Source organism: Serpula lacrymans (genome assembly GCF_000218685.1).
Source record: "Serpula lacrymans var. lacrymans S7.9 unplaced genomic scaffold SERLAscaffold_16, whole genome shotgun sequence".
NCBI classification, from domain to species: domain Eukaryota; kingdom Fungi; phylum Basidiomycota; class Agaricomycetes; order Boletales; family Serpulaceae; genus Serpula; species Serpula lacrymans.
The window spans coordinates 240,412-257,231 of record NW_006763305.1 but is presented as its reverse complement, the minus strand read 5'-3'; the positions used below and the strand labels follow the sequence as shown (position 1 = coordinate 257,231).

Below are 16,820 nucleotides of genomic sequence, written 5' to 3'. Positions count from 1 at the left end.
TCTGGTTCACCACCTGCGGCCGCACAAGACCCTCCAATGACAAACTTTTCACCTTCTTACCAACCCCCATCGAATTCCCCACCAATTCCAGAGGCTGGGGCTGACCCATCAGTGGAGCACGCCCCACCCTTTCGGCCAATAGCAGACGCAGGCACAAATCCCTTCTCCGCGGCTTCTCCTTCATCGCCACCTTCATCGGATTCTCAGCAAGCTTCAGGGGATGAACAAGGTTCACCGACGTTGACACGCACCGATGTTTCACACTCTCAGTCAACCGCAGATACGGACACAACGTCTGAACCGAACGGGTACGAAACTACCTCCCCTCCGAGATCACCACTTTCATCCTCATCTGCACTCCCCCACTCAAGTTCTCGCCCCTCAGCGCCCTCCTCCCCGATTCCAAACCTTTCCGCTACAGTCATTCCACCTCCGACCGCAGCGTACGCCGTCCCGCTCACTCTCGTAGGCGTTGCCCTCGTCGTTGCCACCGCTATCATAGCATATCAACGACGCACTATCGCAAAGACGAAAGTGCGGGAGGTCGAAGCGGGGCTAGGCTTAAGTGAGGATGAAAAACCGCGTGATGGGAAGATGGGTTCTGTAAGGTGGGGGAGCGTTGATGATGTTGTATTTTTCTGCGATAGCCTGAGCCGGGGTGGAGGACGGGGTCAAGGCGGAGGGATCGCTTACGTACCACCGATAGTGGTGAGGAGACCCACGACGCGCGAGGCTTTCGCTGAGCACCACTCACACTCTCACCAAGCAGTGGCACGTACGAATACTCGTACGCCCTCGAGCACGAGCACTATTCAGAATCCCAAAGCGAGTGTTAAGTGGAGAATAGCGAACATGCCTGATGAGGAGGAGATGGACACGATCCCGCTCTCCCCGATGTCTACGCATGAATCACGGTCGTCATCACCCGTGTCTCCTCCGTCGCACCCGGTTGAATCTTCGTACTCACACTCGTCTTCACGTTCTTCCTCGCATTTAGAGGCCTCCCCTCGTACTCTCTCCTCTCAACGACCACGCTCGCCTCACTCGCCCCTCTCGCCCTCCTCCATAATATCCAGCTACTTCGACGTCGACGCTCCACGCGAGCAAGGTGGAAGTTCAATGTCTACAGCCGGATACCATGCGGACGATGCCTCCAGCTTGTATTCTCACGATGATGTCGGTGTTATGCATACGAGGAGTACGAAGAAGGCCGTACGGTGAGGGATGTGGAAGGAGGAGTGCGGTGAATTATGAGTAACAGGGAAATGATGTACTGGTGGTATGTTTGTAGGATTTAACGACAGATGGGTTAGAAAATGGGATACGTGATATTTACACTATGACTATGGTATACCAGAACATGACCAAATTTTGCCAGTGGATTTCGTTCAATCATCATGGCAATGTCGATGGCGAGGCCCAACAAAATTTAGTCTCCCTTACTAGTCCAACATCGATGATAGTCAATCAAACGTCGAGCTCTGCCACATTGCAAGTGGGTATAAGTAGCTGATAATTTCCTGTCTTCTCTTTAAGTCTATCTTATTTCTCGAGTTTCAGCATTTTGCGAAAGTCGCCTACACGGTGTGGCAATGGATCAAGAAGATCATCACCATCCATGGTCGTGTCAAGCTCTATAAGAGGGATGAAGAGATGCGTGTCACTCGGAGATAAGTATGGATGGATATGTTCGGGAGATTAATATCCATAATGGCAATGCAATGTAAGTTGTAAGTCTGACTGTCGCACGAGAGGGGGGCCTTGGCCCTATTTTTATCAACGAAAAGAATATCCTTTAAGGCCTTTACATTACCTGCATAACCTGCGAAATCAACCGATAAGCCCTCCAAAAGGCTTAAAAGCCCTGCTTAAGGTGCAACGGAATGGACTTCAAGGAGCTTGTTCCAGCTGCATAACGCTCGTCTACTATTCACATCAACGATACTCCTCGTAAGGATCAGTCATTCAAGTCAACATGAAGGTAAAAGGACAGAGATCTTTTATCATTGGGTGCAGTTCTACTGCTTTCATTAAGGTAAGAATCATTTATAACTCATTACAAATGAGCGGCATGATGATTCTCAATTTACAGCCTAGAGGACTGAGAACTACAGAAGATGTAAGTCCACCCCGATAGATATAAGGGCATCTAATGAAATACGGGTGAAGATGGGCCTCGAAGCGGGAACAAAGGCACTTCTTGATGCTGGTGAGTACCAGGCATGATATGGCTTGCTTTGATCTGAAGGTCATACACTTGAACCTGTTAGGCCTCACATACGATGATATTGAGACTGCATTCGTCGGGTATTGCTACGGAGATTCAACAAGTGGCCAGGTTTGCTTTCTTCTACTCATGGAACAAGCCGACCTCTGATTTGACCCAGAGGGCACTTTACAATCTTGGTATGACAGGTATCCCAATAATCAACGTGAACAATAATTGCTCCACCGGAAGTACGGCATTATACCAGGCTAATAACCTTGTGAAATCTGGTCTGGTAGACTGTGCTTTGGCTCTAGGATTTGAACGCATGTCACCTGGGAGTATTCAAGTTGGCACCAATTTTCCAGATAGGCCCTCCCCTGTAGGGCTTTTTAGTGAGAGGACGAAAGAACTCGAGGCCTTAATGACGGCTGGGACAAACTTTGGACCAGAAGCTCCGAGGATGTTCGCGAACGCTGGGCAAGAGTACTTTGAAAAGTACGGGGGAAGCATAGAGCATCTCGCCTCGATAGGTCAGTAAAATACTTTTCAATCAGATTCTTTTTGTTGACCGTGTTATATCCTTAGCATCGAAGAATCACAAACACTCCGTGAATAACCCTTACTCTCAATTCCGAAATGGGTGGACCAAGGAACAAGTTCTCCAGGCTCCCAAAATAAACAATCAGCTTACGAAGTTCATGTGTAGCCCAACTTCTGTAAGTCCTAACTTTTCTTTTTTCCCATATTATCTTTATATATGGTGTGCAAGGATGGGGCAGCTTGTTGCATTGTAGCATCTGAAGATTTCGTACATGCTCATAGGCTCGAGAATCAAGCAATCGAGATTGTAGCTCAAGCATTGGAAACCGACCAACCACTAGCATTTGAAGGGCGCAGTGCCATGGAAGTGGTTGGATATGGGATGTCGGAGAGGTGTGCAGACAAGGTCTTTCAACAGGCTGGATTCCACGAAGGTGAGGGAAGAGACCAAGTGGGCGTAATCGAACTCCACGACTGTTTTGCCTCCAACGAGGTGAGCACCGATAATGTCAACCTATTTTGTTGGACTAACCACCAAAAGCTCATTACATATGCCGCTTTGGGACTTTGCATGCCCGATGAAGCCCATAAACTAGTAGAAAGGGGTGATAACACGGTAAGAGATCGATTTCTCTTTGGTACTATGTAATGCGCTGAGCAGTTCGCCGCAGTATGGCGGTAAGTATGTGGTGAATCCGAGCGGCGGCCTTGAAGCCAAGGGTCACCCCCTCGGAGCAACTGGGTTAGGCATGCATTTCTTTATCACCAGTATGTCGATTTAATCTCCATTCACGAATTTGTTTTGAATCGTCCTGCCTTTAGTGCAGCTACGAGGCTGTAAGTTCGTGTCGAGATTTCTTACTTACTGATGTCAGAACTATCAACTATAACAGGGGCTGGTCCGATGCAGGCGCCAGCATTATTCGAAGGCGCAGATAAACGTGGAAAGTATGGCCTCATCCATAACATTGGTATCGGAGGAGCTGTGGTCATTAGCCTTCTCCGCCGTCCCGAGTTCTATAAGCCTGGCGGTGAAGATGGACGAATCAGGTATAGTGTTTGTACAGACCATATTCTCAGAGGCTCATGTGATGACAGACTGGGATATAATCACGCACACGAATGTCGACCAATCACTCGCGCCGACGTCTACAAGGTGAAATCCAAAAGGTCGTCAGCCTACGTACTCAAACGCGCTAAGTTGTAGAATCTGCAATGGAATGATGTCGTTGAATATTTATTGAAATAATATTCTGACGGCTGTGGGCATTTTGTATGCTGTCATTGTTTTCCATACTTGTCGCATGTATGATACTAGCTGAAGTACGAATCAGGATTATACCTTAGCTTTGAAGTAGCTTTTGCAGTTTCTTCCGTCGATAGGTCTCCCTTGCTTAACGGAGCCTGCTTTTGTAGTTATCCGGCCAAGCCCAGTGCGGTATCCCCAAACACCCGATCCAATTTTATCATTTTGAAAATGGCCTCACACACAAACCTGTTAGTTAACATTTCACAAAATCTCAAGGTAATGAAGTTGAAAGAACTCGAGTCGAGTCGTTTACTAGCAACAGACATATAGATAGGGCACAGACATCCTGCACTAAATTTCGTGTGATGGTCCAAAGTCACGTATATGTTGAACCTAAGTCCCTGCGTTTGGCGTTTTCGCTCCTTAGCTATGAATCAAGAGCCCTGCTACAAGTTTCCAGACTATCATCCCTCGGCGATAATCGCAGTTACCGATATGTATTTCATGTAGATGGGGATGAGGGAGTCGCAAGTTGACGGTCTGCGAGGAAGTGTTATTTATCAGCCTTTTCATTTCAAATACAAAAGATATAGCATACTCCCGCCCGCACGATTAGACCTGCTCGCAACCAAGGAATCATGACTGGGTCCAGAGCCCATATATATGACGCTCTTGTAGAAGATATTCAAGTTGATGCGGCTTTGTAAGGTTTGAGGAGCGGAGGGCACATCTCGGGTGCCCTCAAAAGCGGTTTCTACTTGCTCCAAATTTGGATCTTCGCTCTGGTAAGGAGGAGGCTGGGGCGGGGTTTTTCCTGCTTGAGACTGCTCAGTGGCATTTCTACGATCATTCGAGTGGTCATCTCCAGGTTCCACTTCTGTATGAATAATAGACGGGCAGGACAAACGAAAGTCAAGCTGAGTATGTCCGGAAATTTGAGAAACGCACTTTTGTGAGTCGTGTATTCAGCCGCAGTGATTGGGAGGACAAAAGGGTTTTGGTCAGCATGAGTGATCGAATAGCTGCCGCAGGAAATGATGTGATTGCATTACTCACGATCTGCTGTGAGTAGCTTCCTCAGGATGTTATTTGAAGTACCCTACATGGCTATGAGTATCCTTCTAAAGCCCATTTTTACTAGTGGCTCACTGAAGCCAACTTCAAATTCACAAGACAGTTCCGAACATGCCGTCGACGTAAAAAGTATGATTTTATGATTTTCCTGGGATTCCATGAAATCCTCCCTTCTTCAAGGAGGTGCATAGACCGAGACATGCTAGATTATGGGCTGGCATGAGGTTATCGAATTAAAGACACTCGGGACGAATGGTTACACGCTGAGTCTACCCCTGATTCTTTCGAGTTCCTCCATGACTGAGCTGTCCAGTAGCGGATCTTCCCGGCTAGAAGTTGCTAGGAAAATCCGCTGACACTCGAGGACCAGATTCATGGACATTTGATGATAAATCATGCCTTTCCGCATTTTCGGGCGTCTTGAAATGCTAATGGATAGTTCTAGGAGGGATGAAAGTCTATCCAAGCTAGCTTGATGTTCCTCTGGGTCGAAAAATCGAGAGTTCGCCATCCTGAAGCTGAAGCGCTGAAGTCTATGAGGGGGGTATTTCGGAAACACGATTCGTCAACTTGTGGGAAGCTTTAAGGCAATGTCGACACGAGGGATACTATAAGTCCTCGGCTAGCACGGTAAATCTGTAGATATCGGATGTATTTTGTTGAAACTTGAATATTGAATATTATATGAAGAACGCAGAAAAATGGAAATAACATGTCACCTGTTAGACATTGCAATCCATTTTTCCCGTGTCACAATTGCAATAGTCAAGCGGCATCAGGTGTTCTTTCCAGCATTACGTCAGGCTGAAGCGAAGGGGAGGTTAAGTGCTAAATTCGGAGATCAAAGAGCATTTATCAGGATTATCATATATGGGTCCATATTTATCTCTATTTGATGTATATTCCCTAATAGCCTGTTTGCTTCTTTAATGCTCTCGTTGTCGTTAGCGTCGAGCCGAAGAGAAAACGAGGATTGCACAACGATGGGCACAGTTAGAGCAGAGTGCACTTTTACTCTTTGGCCCTCCATTGGATACTGCCAGTGCTGGCCGTTACAATAGCGAATTGTGGCAGTGCAGTCATTATCAATGGTTGAAGGATAATAGATATTTGCTTCGTAGCTGCTATGCCCCAGTCATCAGTAAAAGTCGAACTTATTTTTTTGATCTTAATCGAGCTTAATTGCCATTTAAGACGACTTAAGACAAAATATTTTTCAAGCACAAAGCCCTCCGTCAAGGTCAATCAAGGAGGTTGCTGCTCTGGATTTGAGCTTATGGCCATCTTGACAAGGCCTTAAGATGACTTGGAAATCCATTAAAGGACTGTTAAGACACTTATAAGGCACTTCAAAGAGAGACATAACAAAACTAAGTGAAACTCAGCTGCTGCCCAAGAGGCTATAGAAATGACTTTATTATTTACCTAAGTGAAACTACAATAGATGTTAGCTTAAGGTGATCTCTAATAAATGTAATGTAACATACCTCAGCCGCTGCCCGAGAGGCTATAGAAACAACTGAGGTATTTTTATACTAAACCCCCTACTACTTATAGTTGGAGGTGCTACTCGCTACAGTATAATAACTCCTAGGAGTACAATTGTGCTCCTAGGAGAACAATGGCTGCTTTAGCAGAGACCGGGTTTATCCGGTTTTTGTAACAACCAAGAGTTATTTACTCTGGCGCACACAGGAACACACTATAAAGAAGATGATGGGGAGTGGTTACCCCTTAGGCTGCAGTGAGTTAGTTGTGCTAGACAACAGGAGGACTCACTGAGTCCTTCTCCATGTATTGCTCTTGTATATATACTAAAATACATGAGGTACTGTACAGTTGTAAATAAAGTTCAAAGTCCGATGTCTAGCATGTGACTGGTCACATGATAAGTCTAGACACTGGTCAGGTGATGTGTCACATAACTGGTCATGTGACTATGAAAAGTCGAAAATGTAAAGTAAAGTAAATGGTCACATGACTGGTCATGTGACTTGGAAAATAAAAGTAGAAGTACAAAAGTGAAGCGTAAGTAGGTGCTGGTATGTTAATTGTAACAGTTTTGTCAACCTTGACTTTGCAACTCTACAAGCAGTTTGTCGACAGGCCTGGTTGTTAGTTTTGGTGATTCTGCACCTTTGTGCTACCTATATATTTTTATTCCTTTCTCTATCTATTCTTCTATCATTCACTATTGATTGTGTTCTCTATTATTTCGCCTTTGTGGCTGCTTTGTTTACCTTTGTTTACAAAACTTCGGACAGTATTGCAGAGTCCAATGCTTCCTATTCTCTAGTTACTCACATTGGACTCTAGTTCCAGTCCCTGATTGCTCTCAGCAAGTGGCTAGACACTTCCTTCAAGCTTTGTTTTTAATATGGTATACTGGGCTGGCTTACAAATCAGAGGTATTATCCTATGGGGTATTGGTATGTCAGAGTATATTCTAACACTGGTGGGCACTTCTTTGTGCCAGAGCCAGACTTGTCTTCCCAGTCCACATTGTTTTGATCAACTTTGGCATCTAACCCCTCAATTGGGGGTATGTTTGCTTCGTTGCCTCCATCATGTAAGCTCTCTTTCTCTTGATTGCTTCTCTCATCAGCATCAGCACCTCCGCTTCCAGGATCCTGTTCTATTCCTGCAGCCATAATACTGCTATATCTCATAGACACACCTCAAGAGGACAGAACACTGTAGTGCTGTCTCTGTGCACCTGTAGCTAAGAGGCATGTTCCATGTACAGCATGTGGGAAGCAGTTATGCTCACTAGCGGCTTTCAGGCGAGTCAAACATGCTGATCCTTTCAACTTTACATCACCAAGTAATTGTCAATGTAACCGCCTGACTCAGATAGTTGAACTATAGAAGATAGGGGCTTTTTGAGATGAATATAGGATGAGCACTACCTTGCTAATCTTAGCACAAGGTAGGTTTGAGAATGACAAGATAACGAGGTTTCCAGTGATAGCAGGCTCCTGACGCACAAACTGTGATAAAATTGGATAATAACCAGGCCAGGGATTGAACCTGGAACCTTCTGGATACATGCCAGTTGCTCTACCAATTGAGCTATATGGTCAAGGTTATACAATGTAGGATCTTAAACATGACATGCAACCACGGACATCTTACACAGTATAGCTGCTGCATACTGGATTGGCTTGCAAATCAGAGGTATTATCCTATGGGGTATTGGTATGTCAGAGTATATTCTAACAAACTGTAGTGCTCAGAAGGACTCTAATCGAAAGGGATGACAATCACTTTCATAAGTGACGAGTGACAATGACAGTAGTTAACAGTAGTAACAGTGGGAAGTGTTGTGACCACACTGGATCACAAGTAGCAGAGTAGTGAACTTGAGATTTAGAGAAGAAGTCTGGATTGGATTTCTTGTTTTGTTTTTTTACAAGGTAAAATACAGGGGTTTATATAGTAAAAGAAAGGGAGGCTATGCACAGTATAGCTGTGCAAAAAGAATGAGAAAGAACATGAAGGAAAGAATGTATGCTGACAAATCCTGCGTAGGTAGTACAGGATAAGATTGTCAAAATAAGGAAAAGAAAGAGATAGAACAATAAATGCTGTGTAAGTAATGCCACAGGTTTGTACAGCCATAAAATAAAGTCCAAAAACAGAAAAAAAGCAAGAAAATCATAAAGTCATGGGAAGATGCAGTAAAAAGAGGATAAAGAAAAACAATATCAGTATCAACACAGTTCCTTTATTGTCAGTCAGGCATTCTAAAAAAATATGTGTCCATAAAAATGATTCAAAAATCAAAAATAATCGCACTATAAATGAATGTTCTGCTGGAAAAAAACTGCAGCCACCGGTCCACCACCTAGTCCATATCCGATGGTTCTATGGTCTTACCAATGGACTGGTTGTACTGGACCACCTGGTCAAACGAGGGAGGGAGGGGAGTAGTTCCAATTTGGAACAAGTGAGTCCCAGGCAGCGTGTGGTAGCTGTAGCTGTAGCGAAGATGGTGGACAAAAGATAAGTGTACCCAAGTGAATGTGACAGCGATGAACATGGGCAACACAAGGGGATGAACCTTCTCCAGCTCAAAAATTACCCACCCATGCTCCAACCAGGCGAGACAAGCAACCAATGTTTTGATGGTATATGATGGAAGATCGACATCATGAAGATGGACCTTTTGCCCAATTTGGACCGGCCGCCGGGGCTTTGCTGATATCAGCAGTGGTAGGTGGTGGTCGACAGATTGGCGATGGAAACAGATAGAAAGTGGTGACATCAGATATGGTGGGGGAGCAAAGAAGATGAGGAGGAGGAAGGTGGAGGTGACAAGGAGGTGAACCAGAATAGGGATCCAGAAGCAACCATTGGGTGAGAATAAAAAAGAGAGTAAGGGTCTCATGGTGGGACTGAGTAAAGAAAAAAAAGGTAAGGGAGGGTAACAAAAGCAAGGGTGCAATGTGTAGCCAGTGGCAATGCAAAAATTTGCCAAAATGCCAAAACGCGGAAAGTACTGAATGGAAAAGCAAAGGTGAACACAACTGGATTGCCTAATAGAGGTGGTGCTGATCAGCCACAAATTTGAAAAAGACAATATTAATTACTATTCCACGTGGCACTGTGCCTGTGTGGCGCAAAGGTGAGTCTTTTTGAATATTCACTTCATTTTTGACACCTGTCCATGCTACCAATCAACTTTGGTGCATGACAGTGTACCTGCTCATCTGTTTCCAACATCAATGAACAAGCACATGGGACAACAACTACAAAACTCACAAACACCGACACCAGTAATTCCATCAAGGATCCCACCTTTCCCTATGCACCAATCTATGCCACCTGCTTCCCAAAACTATCAGTTCAACACATATCCATTAGGACGGCTGGGGCTGCAAAACAGTCATGTGATCACCACCCGAAGATACAAGCCATTCATTGTGCATCCACAGGTTCAAGCTTCCAGCAGTTGGATGCATCCTCCCCACATCCCACTTCATCCATCACATACTGGCATGCCAACTCTTGCAATGCCCCTGCTCTCTCAATATGCACAAATGCCATTGTTCCGCCAAGCGGACCCCCCTAGTACCGTTTTGCATGTTTCACAATCCCATTCCTCAACAGCCTCTCTGTGCCAACAGATGGATCCTCCCCACACCCCACTTCACCCACCACATACTGGTATGCCAGCTCTCGCAACACCCATGGCATCTTGATATCAACAAAGGCCGCTGTTCCGTCAAGCGGACCTTGTTACCTCATCGCAAATTTCCCATTCTTTGACAGCCTCTCTGTATCAAGACCAGCTACCATTTGCTTTCCACCTTCCATCACACCACCTGACAGCTTTTCCTCTCCATAACCTGCCTATACATGGAACAAGGTCCAGCCCGTGGCTCTGCCACTGGTGCGATGTTTTTGTGATATGATAAATAATAATAACAATAATATCACTGTTAAGTGATCAAAATGTTAAGTGAACTTATGCTGTCTGTAATGTATGTTAAGTCTTTGAATCCTATGACGCATGTTTGACTTGCTGTTCCATTGTTCAATGTCCTTATACATATATTGTAATGTAAAAAGTCTATGGTATTACATTGATAAATTGATGAGAAATAAAAAAAGAGACTCCAGAAATGGTGAAGGATGAAAATATGATCTGAGAATAAAACACTTTAGTAAAAAGGGTGAGAATTGGGGAAAAATCTACTTGCTAGTCAAGGATAAAGCAAGTCAGAATTTTGGGATACACCACATTGACGGTACGTCTGTCATTTGAACCATGTGGAAATAGCACTTTTATTCTCTCTGCTGAAGTGCAGCAAGACAATGCAATGTAAAGTTTCCCATGCAAAAACCCTGGAACAGGTAAATCCAGCCCAACCTATGTCACCGATTGCCCTTGAGACTTGTTGATGGTCATGGCAAAGGCAGCATGGACAGGGAATTGACAATGTGATAGCTTGATGGGCAAATTATTCTTCCAATGAAGGTTCCAATGTGAGGCGTGGAATAAAAGCTACCTTTCCTGCATGTTTTCCTCCCAAGACATGGCACTTCAATACTCTTCTCTTTATCTCTATCAAAATTATGCATGTTCCATTACAGAGTCCATTTAGGGGATCAATATCGCGGAGGTACATAAGTGGACATCCAGCTTTAAGTTTGAGGTGCACTTCAGGAAGGCCAGATACTTGCAAGGAGTTCAAGAATTCCACAGGATAACTTTCATGCCCCTCTCCAACCACTTTATCAATTGACAGAGCTACTAACTCTTCTCCAGGGAATTTTGTGAGCATTGCTGAATTAAGGTTGCTAACGACATCATTTTTTGTGGAGAGGATGGTGCAGTGGAGGAAATAATAGTCATCTTGGTCTCCATTTGCAATTCCAGGATAGGTAGTGTTGACTAACGAGTCTATGGTGTTTTCTGGCATAAGAATGTTGGTGGGAAGCTCAATAGTTCCATCTCCTGTAAATCCACGACCACCACCAACATCCAGCTAGCAAAGGCTTCACTTTCTGGAGTACGGTCCAGGCACATGTTCTGTGTGAGATAGCAGATATGGATATTTGTCCACAGTTGTGACCTTCTAAGTGTCAGGCTACGAATATGAAGCTATATAACAAAATACAATGCCTGGTCAAGTCCTTGCTGGAAGGCGGTGAATCAGGGTATGAGTTTTGAAGAGTATCGGTATAGGCGCAAATCCAAACTAATATTGAACTAGAGAATAATACATCGAGTATGTACTTCTTTATATAGTGAACGGCAATGGTCAGACCGAGAAAGGGAAGGACTTAAGAAAGTGGTCTGACCAGCTAGTTAACCAATAAGAAAAGAAAGAGAAGGTGGTCCGATCTATCGTATTTACTAATCGCATGAGAAAATGTATTGGTAAGGAGTGTGCAATTGGCTGTATCAGTAAGCCCATGGGAAGGCGCTGACTCACAACCTTCTTTGCTTATCAATATCCCTCCAAAGTATTCCCAGACATAGCACTGGATCATTGCTATGTCATTTGGATATCTTCTCGAGGATCTACAACAAGTCTCCTTCATTGTAAGTACGATAGGACGTGAGTGTGAATAGAGAATAAGAAGAAAAAGGATAAAAGTAATAAGACACCTGCTGTGATCTCTAGTCCAAGGGCAAGAGGAGTGACAGGACAGGGATCGAGTCTGTTAACCACGACATGATGGGAATGCGATAAGAAAAATTGATTCCTCACATTAGCTCCCCTTTTATAAGACTCGTGTCCTCATGAGTCCAGATGCGGCACTCTGGAACTTGTTGGTAATCCAATCAAAAAGCATTGGAGATTTAGAAGCCACGGTGTAGTTTTCATAAGGACGGAAATGAAGAGAGGCGGTGATGATGCAAGGGGCAGCGGGATTTGTTTTGTGAAAGGCGGCAAGCAAATTAGAGACATGTGTAAGATTGGTGTTGGGTTCCCAAGTGCGTTCGGAGACTGGATAACCATGCCAGTGAACCAGGTAGTCGAGTTTACTACCTTTCAGTTTGGTTAGTCTGGAGGCAATTATACTCTCTACTTCGTATTCGTCTACTCCTTCAACGATTTCGGGCGGCGGTCGTGAGGAAATTGGTTGATTGGAGAATTCGGGAGTGTGGTACGGTGAGAGGATGGTTTCGTTGAATACTGGATGAATAGACTTCCAGCTTTTTGGGATGTTGAGTTGGTAAGCGGAGGGTCCAACTTTTTGGGTGATTTTAAAAGGCCCGAAACGTTTGTCGTCCAATTTCTTCATTGGTCTATCTGTCGTGATGTTATGTCCTTCTAACCAGACTTTATCGCCAATTTGATATTCCCGGGATGGGGATTTCTTACGGTCGTAATATCTTCTCAGATTATTGTTTGCTAAAAGGAGGGAGGATTTCGTGATGTTGTGGAGTTTTTTCATCTGTTCGCCAAACTCTGTCGCCAATGCGGATCGAGGGGATGATGTAGTGGTGGTATTTGTTCGTGGGTGTAGTCCATAGTTCAGGAAGAAAGGTGTTTGATTCGTTGCAGTGTGGAGATGATTGTTGTATGTAAACTCCGTGATGGAAAGCCAATCTGCCCAGTCATTCTGTTGATGATTTACAAAAACGCGGAGGTAGTGCTCTAGATCCTGGTTGATCCGTTCGGACTGTCCGTCTGTTTGAGGGTGATAGCCTGTAGAGAGGCCCGGTGTTATCCCCATCAAATTGTAAAAGTCTTTAGTAAATCGAGACATGAATTGAGGACCTCGATCCGAGATGATCTTTTCAGGGATTCCATGGAGTCGTATTACATTGTCTCAGATTTGACGTGCGTAACCAGCAGAGTCGAGGGTGATAAAAGTGGGGATAAAATGGGCCATCTTGCTAAATCGGTCTACAAAGACCTGAACGGCGGTGTAGCCCTTGGACTCTGGTAATGCGCCTATGAGATCGGTGGTGATAATCTGCCAAGGCCGATCTGGTATTGGGTTCGGGTGTAGAGGGGTGTTAGGCTTTGTCTGACGTGCCTTGGTGCATTGACAACTCTCGCACCCTTGTACATATTGTCTGATATCTGTACGAAGACTCGGCCACCAGAGCTCTCGGTTTACTCGTTCAAACATTGTTCTCTCTCCTGGGTGTCCAGCCAGAGCTTCGTCATGGTGATCCTTCAATATCCGCACCCGTAATTTGTGGTTTTGAGGAACGTATACGTGGTCAGCTAATGGGATCGGGTAGGAACTTGTCGCAGATTCTCTCTTGATCCAGATGATCCTATCCTTCACCTTCCAGGTATCCGACTTCTCTTTCAAGTTCCTTTTTACTATGTTGTCCTGTTTCTGGAAGCTTCGACGTATATCTGGTAGGTATCCTTCGTTGGTGTTAAGTACTTCAAAATGTACGTCTGGGAGAAGTGTTTGATTCTCGTTATCGTTTGTGCCTCTAGGATGATCAATTCGTCTGCTTAACAGGTCAGCCTTCGTATTTTGATTTCCTTTGACATGTTCCATTTTGAAATTATAATCTGCAAGCTGAGACGACCATCGAGCTTGATGTTGGTTGTATTTCTGAGGTTGATGGAAGTAAAGGAGGTTTTGGTGATCTGTGAAGATAGTGAAGGGGTGTTTCGATCCTACAAGGTGATGTCGCCATTCGTCTAGCGCCGTCATGACTGCAAGCATCTCTTTATCGTAAATTTCATAATTTTGTTCTGCGGGGGTAAGAGCTTTCGAGAGAAATGCTATGGGTCTGAATTTATCGTTTTGTTTTTGGGATAGGACGGCTCCTACAGCGAAGTCAGAGGCGTCGGTTTCTAGTTTAAATGGGTCATCATTGTTTGGTATAGCGAGGGTGGGAGCAGTAGTAAGTGTTTTCTTCAATGTTTCAAAAGATGTCTCTTGTTTGTCTTTCCAGGTCCAGTCGACTTTTCCGGTGAGCACAGTGAGTGGTTTCGCAATTTGTCCGTAGTCTTTGACAAATTATCAATAGAAGTTGGAGAATCCTAGGAACAATTGGAGTTCTCTTTTGTTCTTTGGTGCAGGCCAGTCAGCGACCACTGTGACTTTTAACGGATCCATACGAATAGTGTCTTTGGAAATGATCATGCCTAAGTACTCGACTTCCTGTTTCTCGAATTCGCATTTTTCCGGTTTAAGATACAACTGGTTTTGTTGCAGGATACGGAGGACTTTGGTGACTATTTGGCGATGTTCCTCGAGTGTTTCTGTGAAGATGATGATATCGTCTAAATATACAATAACTTTTTCTTCCGTGATCAGTTCTCTTAGGAGGTGGTCCATCATCGTCTGGAAGGTCGCTGGTGAGTTGGTAAGTCCAAAAAACATAACAAGGGGTTCAAATAGGCCGCAATTGGTCCTGAAAGCGGCCTTGTGCTCGTCTCCTTCTTGGATTCTGACATTGTTGTATCCCCATTGTAGTTGGCACCTTTGAGTTTATTGATGAGTTTGGATATGAGGGGGAGGGTGTAGTGATTCTTTATGGTAAGCTCATTCAGCTTGCAATAGTCTTGGACAGAGCGTAGTGAACCATCTTTCTTTTTGATAAAGAAGAATGGGGATGCGTAGGGTGACTTAGACACTCGAATCCATCCACTTGTCAGGTTTTTGTTAAGGAATTCATCTAAATGGTGTTGTTCGTCTCGGCTAAGAGGGTACATTTTGCAGTCAAGACCATTAGCCTCAGGTACTAACTCAATTGCGTGGTCCCAAGGACATTTTGGGGGAGGTTTGTTGAATGATTCTTTGGTAAAAACGGGTTCAAACTCATGGTAGATTGGGGGGACGATGTCTCGGAAGGTGAGTTTTGACTTTGCTTTTTCGGAGGATTCAGCTATTTGTTGACTTTTAGTGGCAAAAGCATTCAATTCCAACTGTGTTATCTCCATGATTCGTGTTTCAAGATCAACGGCTAGGATTTTATCCCCTTCTTCAGGATGATACTCTGGATCATCGGCAGGGAAGGTAATCTTGTTGGCCCGCCAATCAATTGAAGGATTGGTAAGTATCAACCAGTCGTATCCAAGCAGTATGCACGGCAAAAGTAGTGATGCTACAATGACATCCATCAAGTGTTCTTTCCCTTTCACATCGATGTGAAGGGTGACATAGCGCGTTACTTTCTGGGATTGACCATCATCTCCTGCAGCATCAAGAGGGACGGGCAGTGGCGTGGTGTTGAGGGTGTACTTGTCAATCAGGCTCTGATCAATAACTGAGTTGGTGCAACCGGAGTCGATAAGGGTTGGTACAGTGAATGTCTGTCTGTTGTCTGTGGTAGTAATTTGAGAAATGACATGGAGGCTTCGTTTTGGCATGGGGTTGTATGGCGAGGTATAAGCATGGATGTGTTCCACAATATTCTCTTTGTCGTGATTCTTTAGCATCTGTATTGCTTGCAGGGTGATATGCTCATAGTGATCTTTATGTGCCCAGTTTTGTAGCAGAGCTCTTGCTCTCTCCGGTTTCTGATCTCTGATTCGTCTGGCCAACCATTCCGGTGAATGTGGCTTCGCGTAGTTTTTGGTTACAGCACGCAGATGTTGATCAACTCATTTTATTGCAGTCGTTGGTATCATATGAGGGTTAGGTACAACATTACGGGTCAGAGAGTCCGTGCTTACTCCTGACCTTTCTGAAAATCCTTTGGAGGTGCTTCAATTTCTTTTAATGACGATGTAGTGTGAGTGTCTCTGGTTTCCTCCGTTTCCATATAATGTATTGCCATCTTTCCATGTGGGCAATTTCTAGCAATGTGGCCTTGCTCGCCACAATTGTAACAAATAATGTTCGGGTTGGGCCAATGTTGTCTCTGAGTGTTGGAACTCCCAATCTCCATAGGTACACCTGATCCTCCAAATGTTCCTGCTGTGTTTGGATGGACTGCATTCTGGGGCGGCCGCCTCTGTGATGGAGTATAATACGGTCGTTGTTAGATATACCGTGGTCTCTGCATCTCTGTACGTGGTACTGTCTGTCGATGCTGTGGTGGCGGGTAGTTTTGGCTCTGTTGATAACATGGTTGATATCTTTGGTACTGAGGTGGCAGCCTCTGTTGTGGGGGTTTATCCCTCCTCCTTTCCAGATTGAGTTCTTCGTTTCACTGCTCCCATTTCCTAGCTGCTGCCTTCCACTCTAAGTACGTGGTGGGTAGGTTTTCCTGTTGCAAGATACGATCACAAAGGAATTGAGAGAGATTGCGGCGAAGGATACTGTGAATGAACGGATAACTTTCATATGCATCTGGTGGTAACCCTG

General features: G+C 44.6%; 4 protein-coding genes across 4 annotated transcripts; 1 reads left to right on the top strand and 3 right to left on the bottom strand.

Moving 5' to 3' along the window:
• Positions 1–610: 610 nt before the first annotated feature.
• SERLADRAFT_363897 (uncharacterized protein) lies at positions 611–4,089 on the top strand (the record flags this gene model as incomplete). Its single annotated transcript, XM_007323557.1, has 14 exons — positions 611–1,495; positions 1,561–1,723; positions 1,801–2,035; positions 2,093–2,119; positions 2,170–2,209; positions 2,271–2,338; positions 2,388–2,739; positions 2,795–2,925; positions 2,979–3,242; positions 3,291–3,365; positions 3,421–3,517; positions 3,572–3,586; positions 3,643–3,799; positions 3,848–4,089. 12 exons carry the CDS (start codon positions 1,976–1,978, stop codon positions 3,954–3,956), a joined length of 1,395 nt encoding a protein of 464 aa, XP_007323619.1.
• A 200-nt stretch (positions 4,090–4,289) lies between these two features.
• Positions 4,290–5,818, bottom strand: SERLADRAFT_478967 (uncharacterized protein; the record flags this gene model as incomplete). The annotated part of the gene is made up of 5 exons (XM_007323556.1): positions 4,290–4,538; positions 4,597–4,872; positions 5,055–5,097; positions 5,148–5,274; positions 5,333–5,818. 5 exons carry the CDS (start codon positions 5,581–5,583, stop codon positions 4,501–4,503), a joined length of 735 nt encoding a protein of 244 aa, XP_007323618.1.
• Positions 5,819–7,419: 1,601 nt separating this feature from the next.
• SERLADRAFT_478965 (uncharacterized protein) lies at positions 7,420–7,838 on the bottom strand (the record flags this gene model as incomplete). Its single annotated transcript, XM_007323555.1, has 1 exon — positions 7,420–7,838. One exon carries the CDS (start codon positions 7,739–7,741, stop codon positions 7,484–7,486), a length of 258 nt encoding a protein of 85 aa, XP_007323617.1.
• An 8,264-nt stretch (positions 7,839–16,102) lies between these two features.
• SERLADRAFT_401866 (uncharacterized protein) lies at positions 16,103–16,496 on the bottom strand (the record flags this gene model as incomplete). The annotated part of the gene is made up of 1 exon (XM_007323554.1): positions 16,103–16,496. One exon carries the CDS (start codon positions 16,449–16,451, stop codon positions 16,230–16,232), a length of 222 nt encoding a protein of 73 aa, XP_007323616.1.
• Between the last annotated feature and the right edge of the window lie 324 nt (positions 16,497–16,820).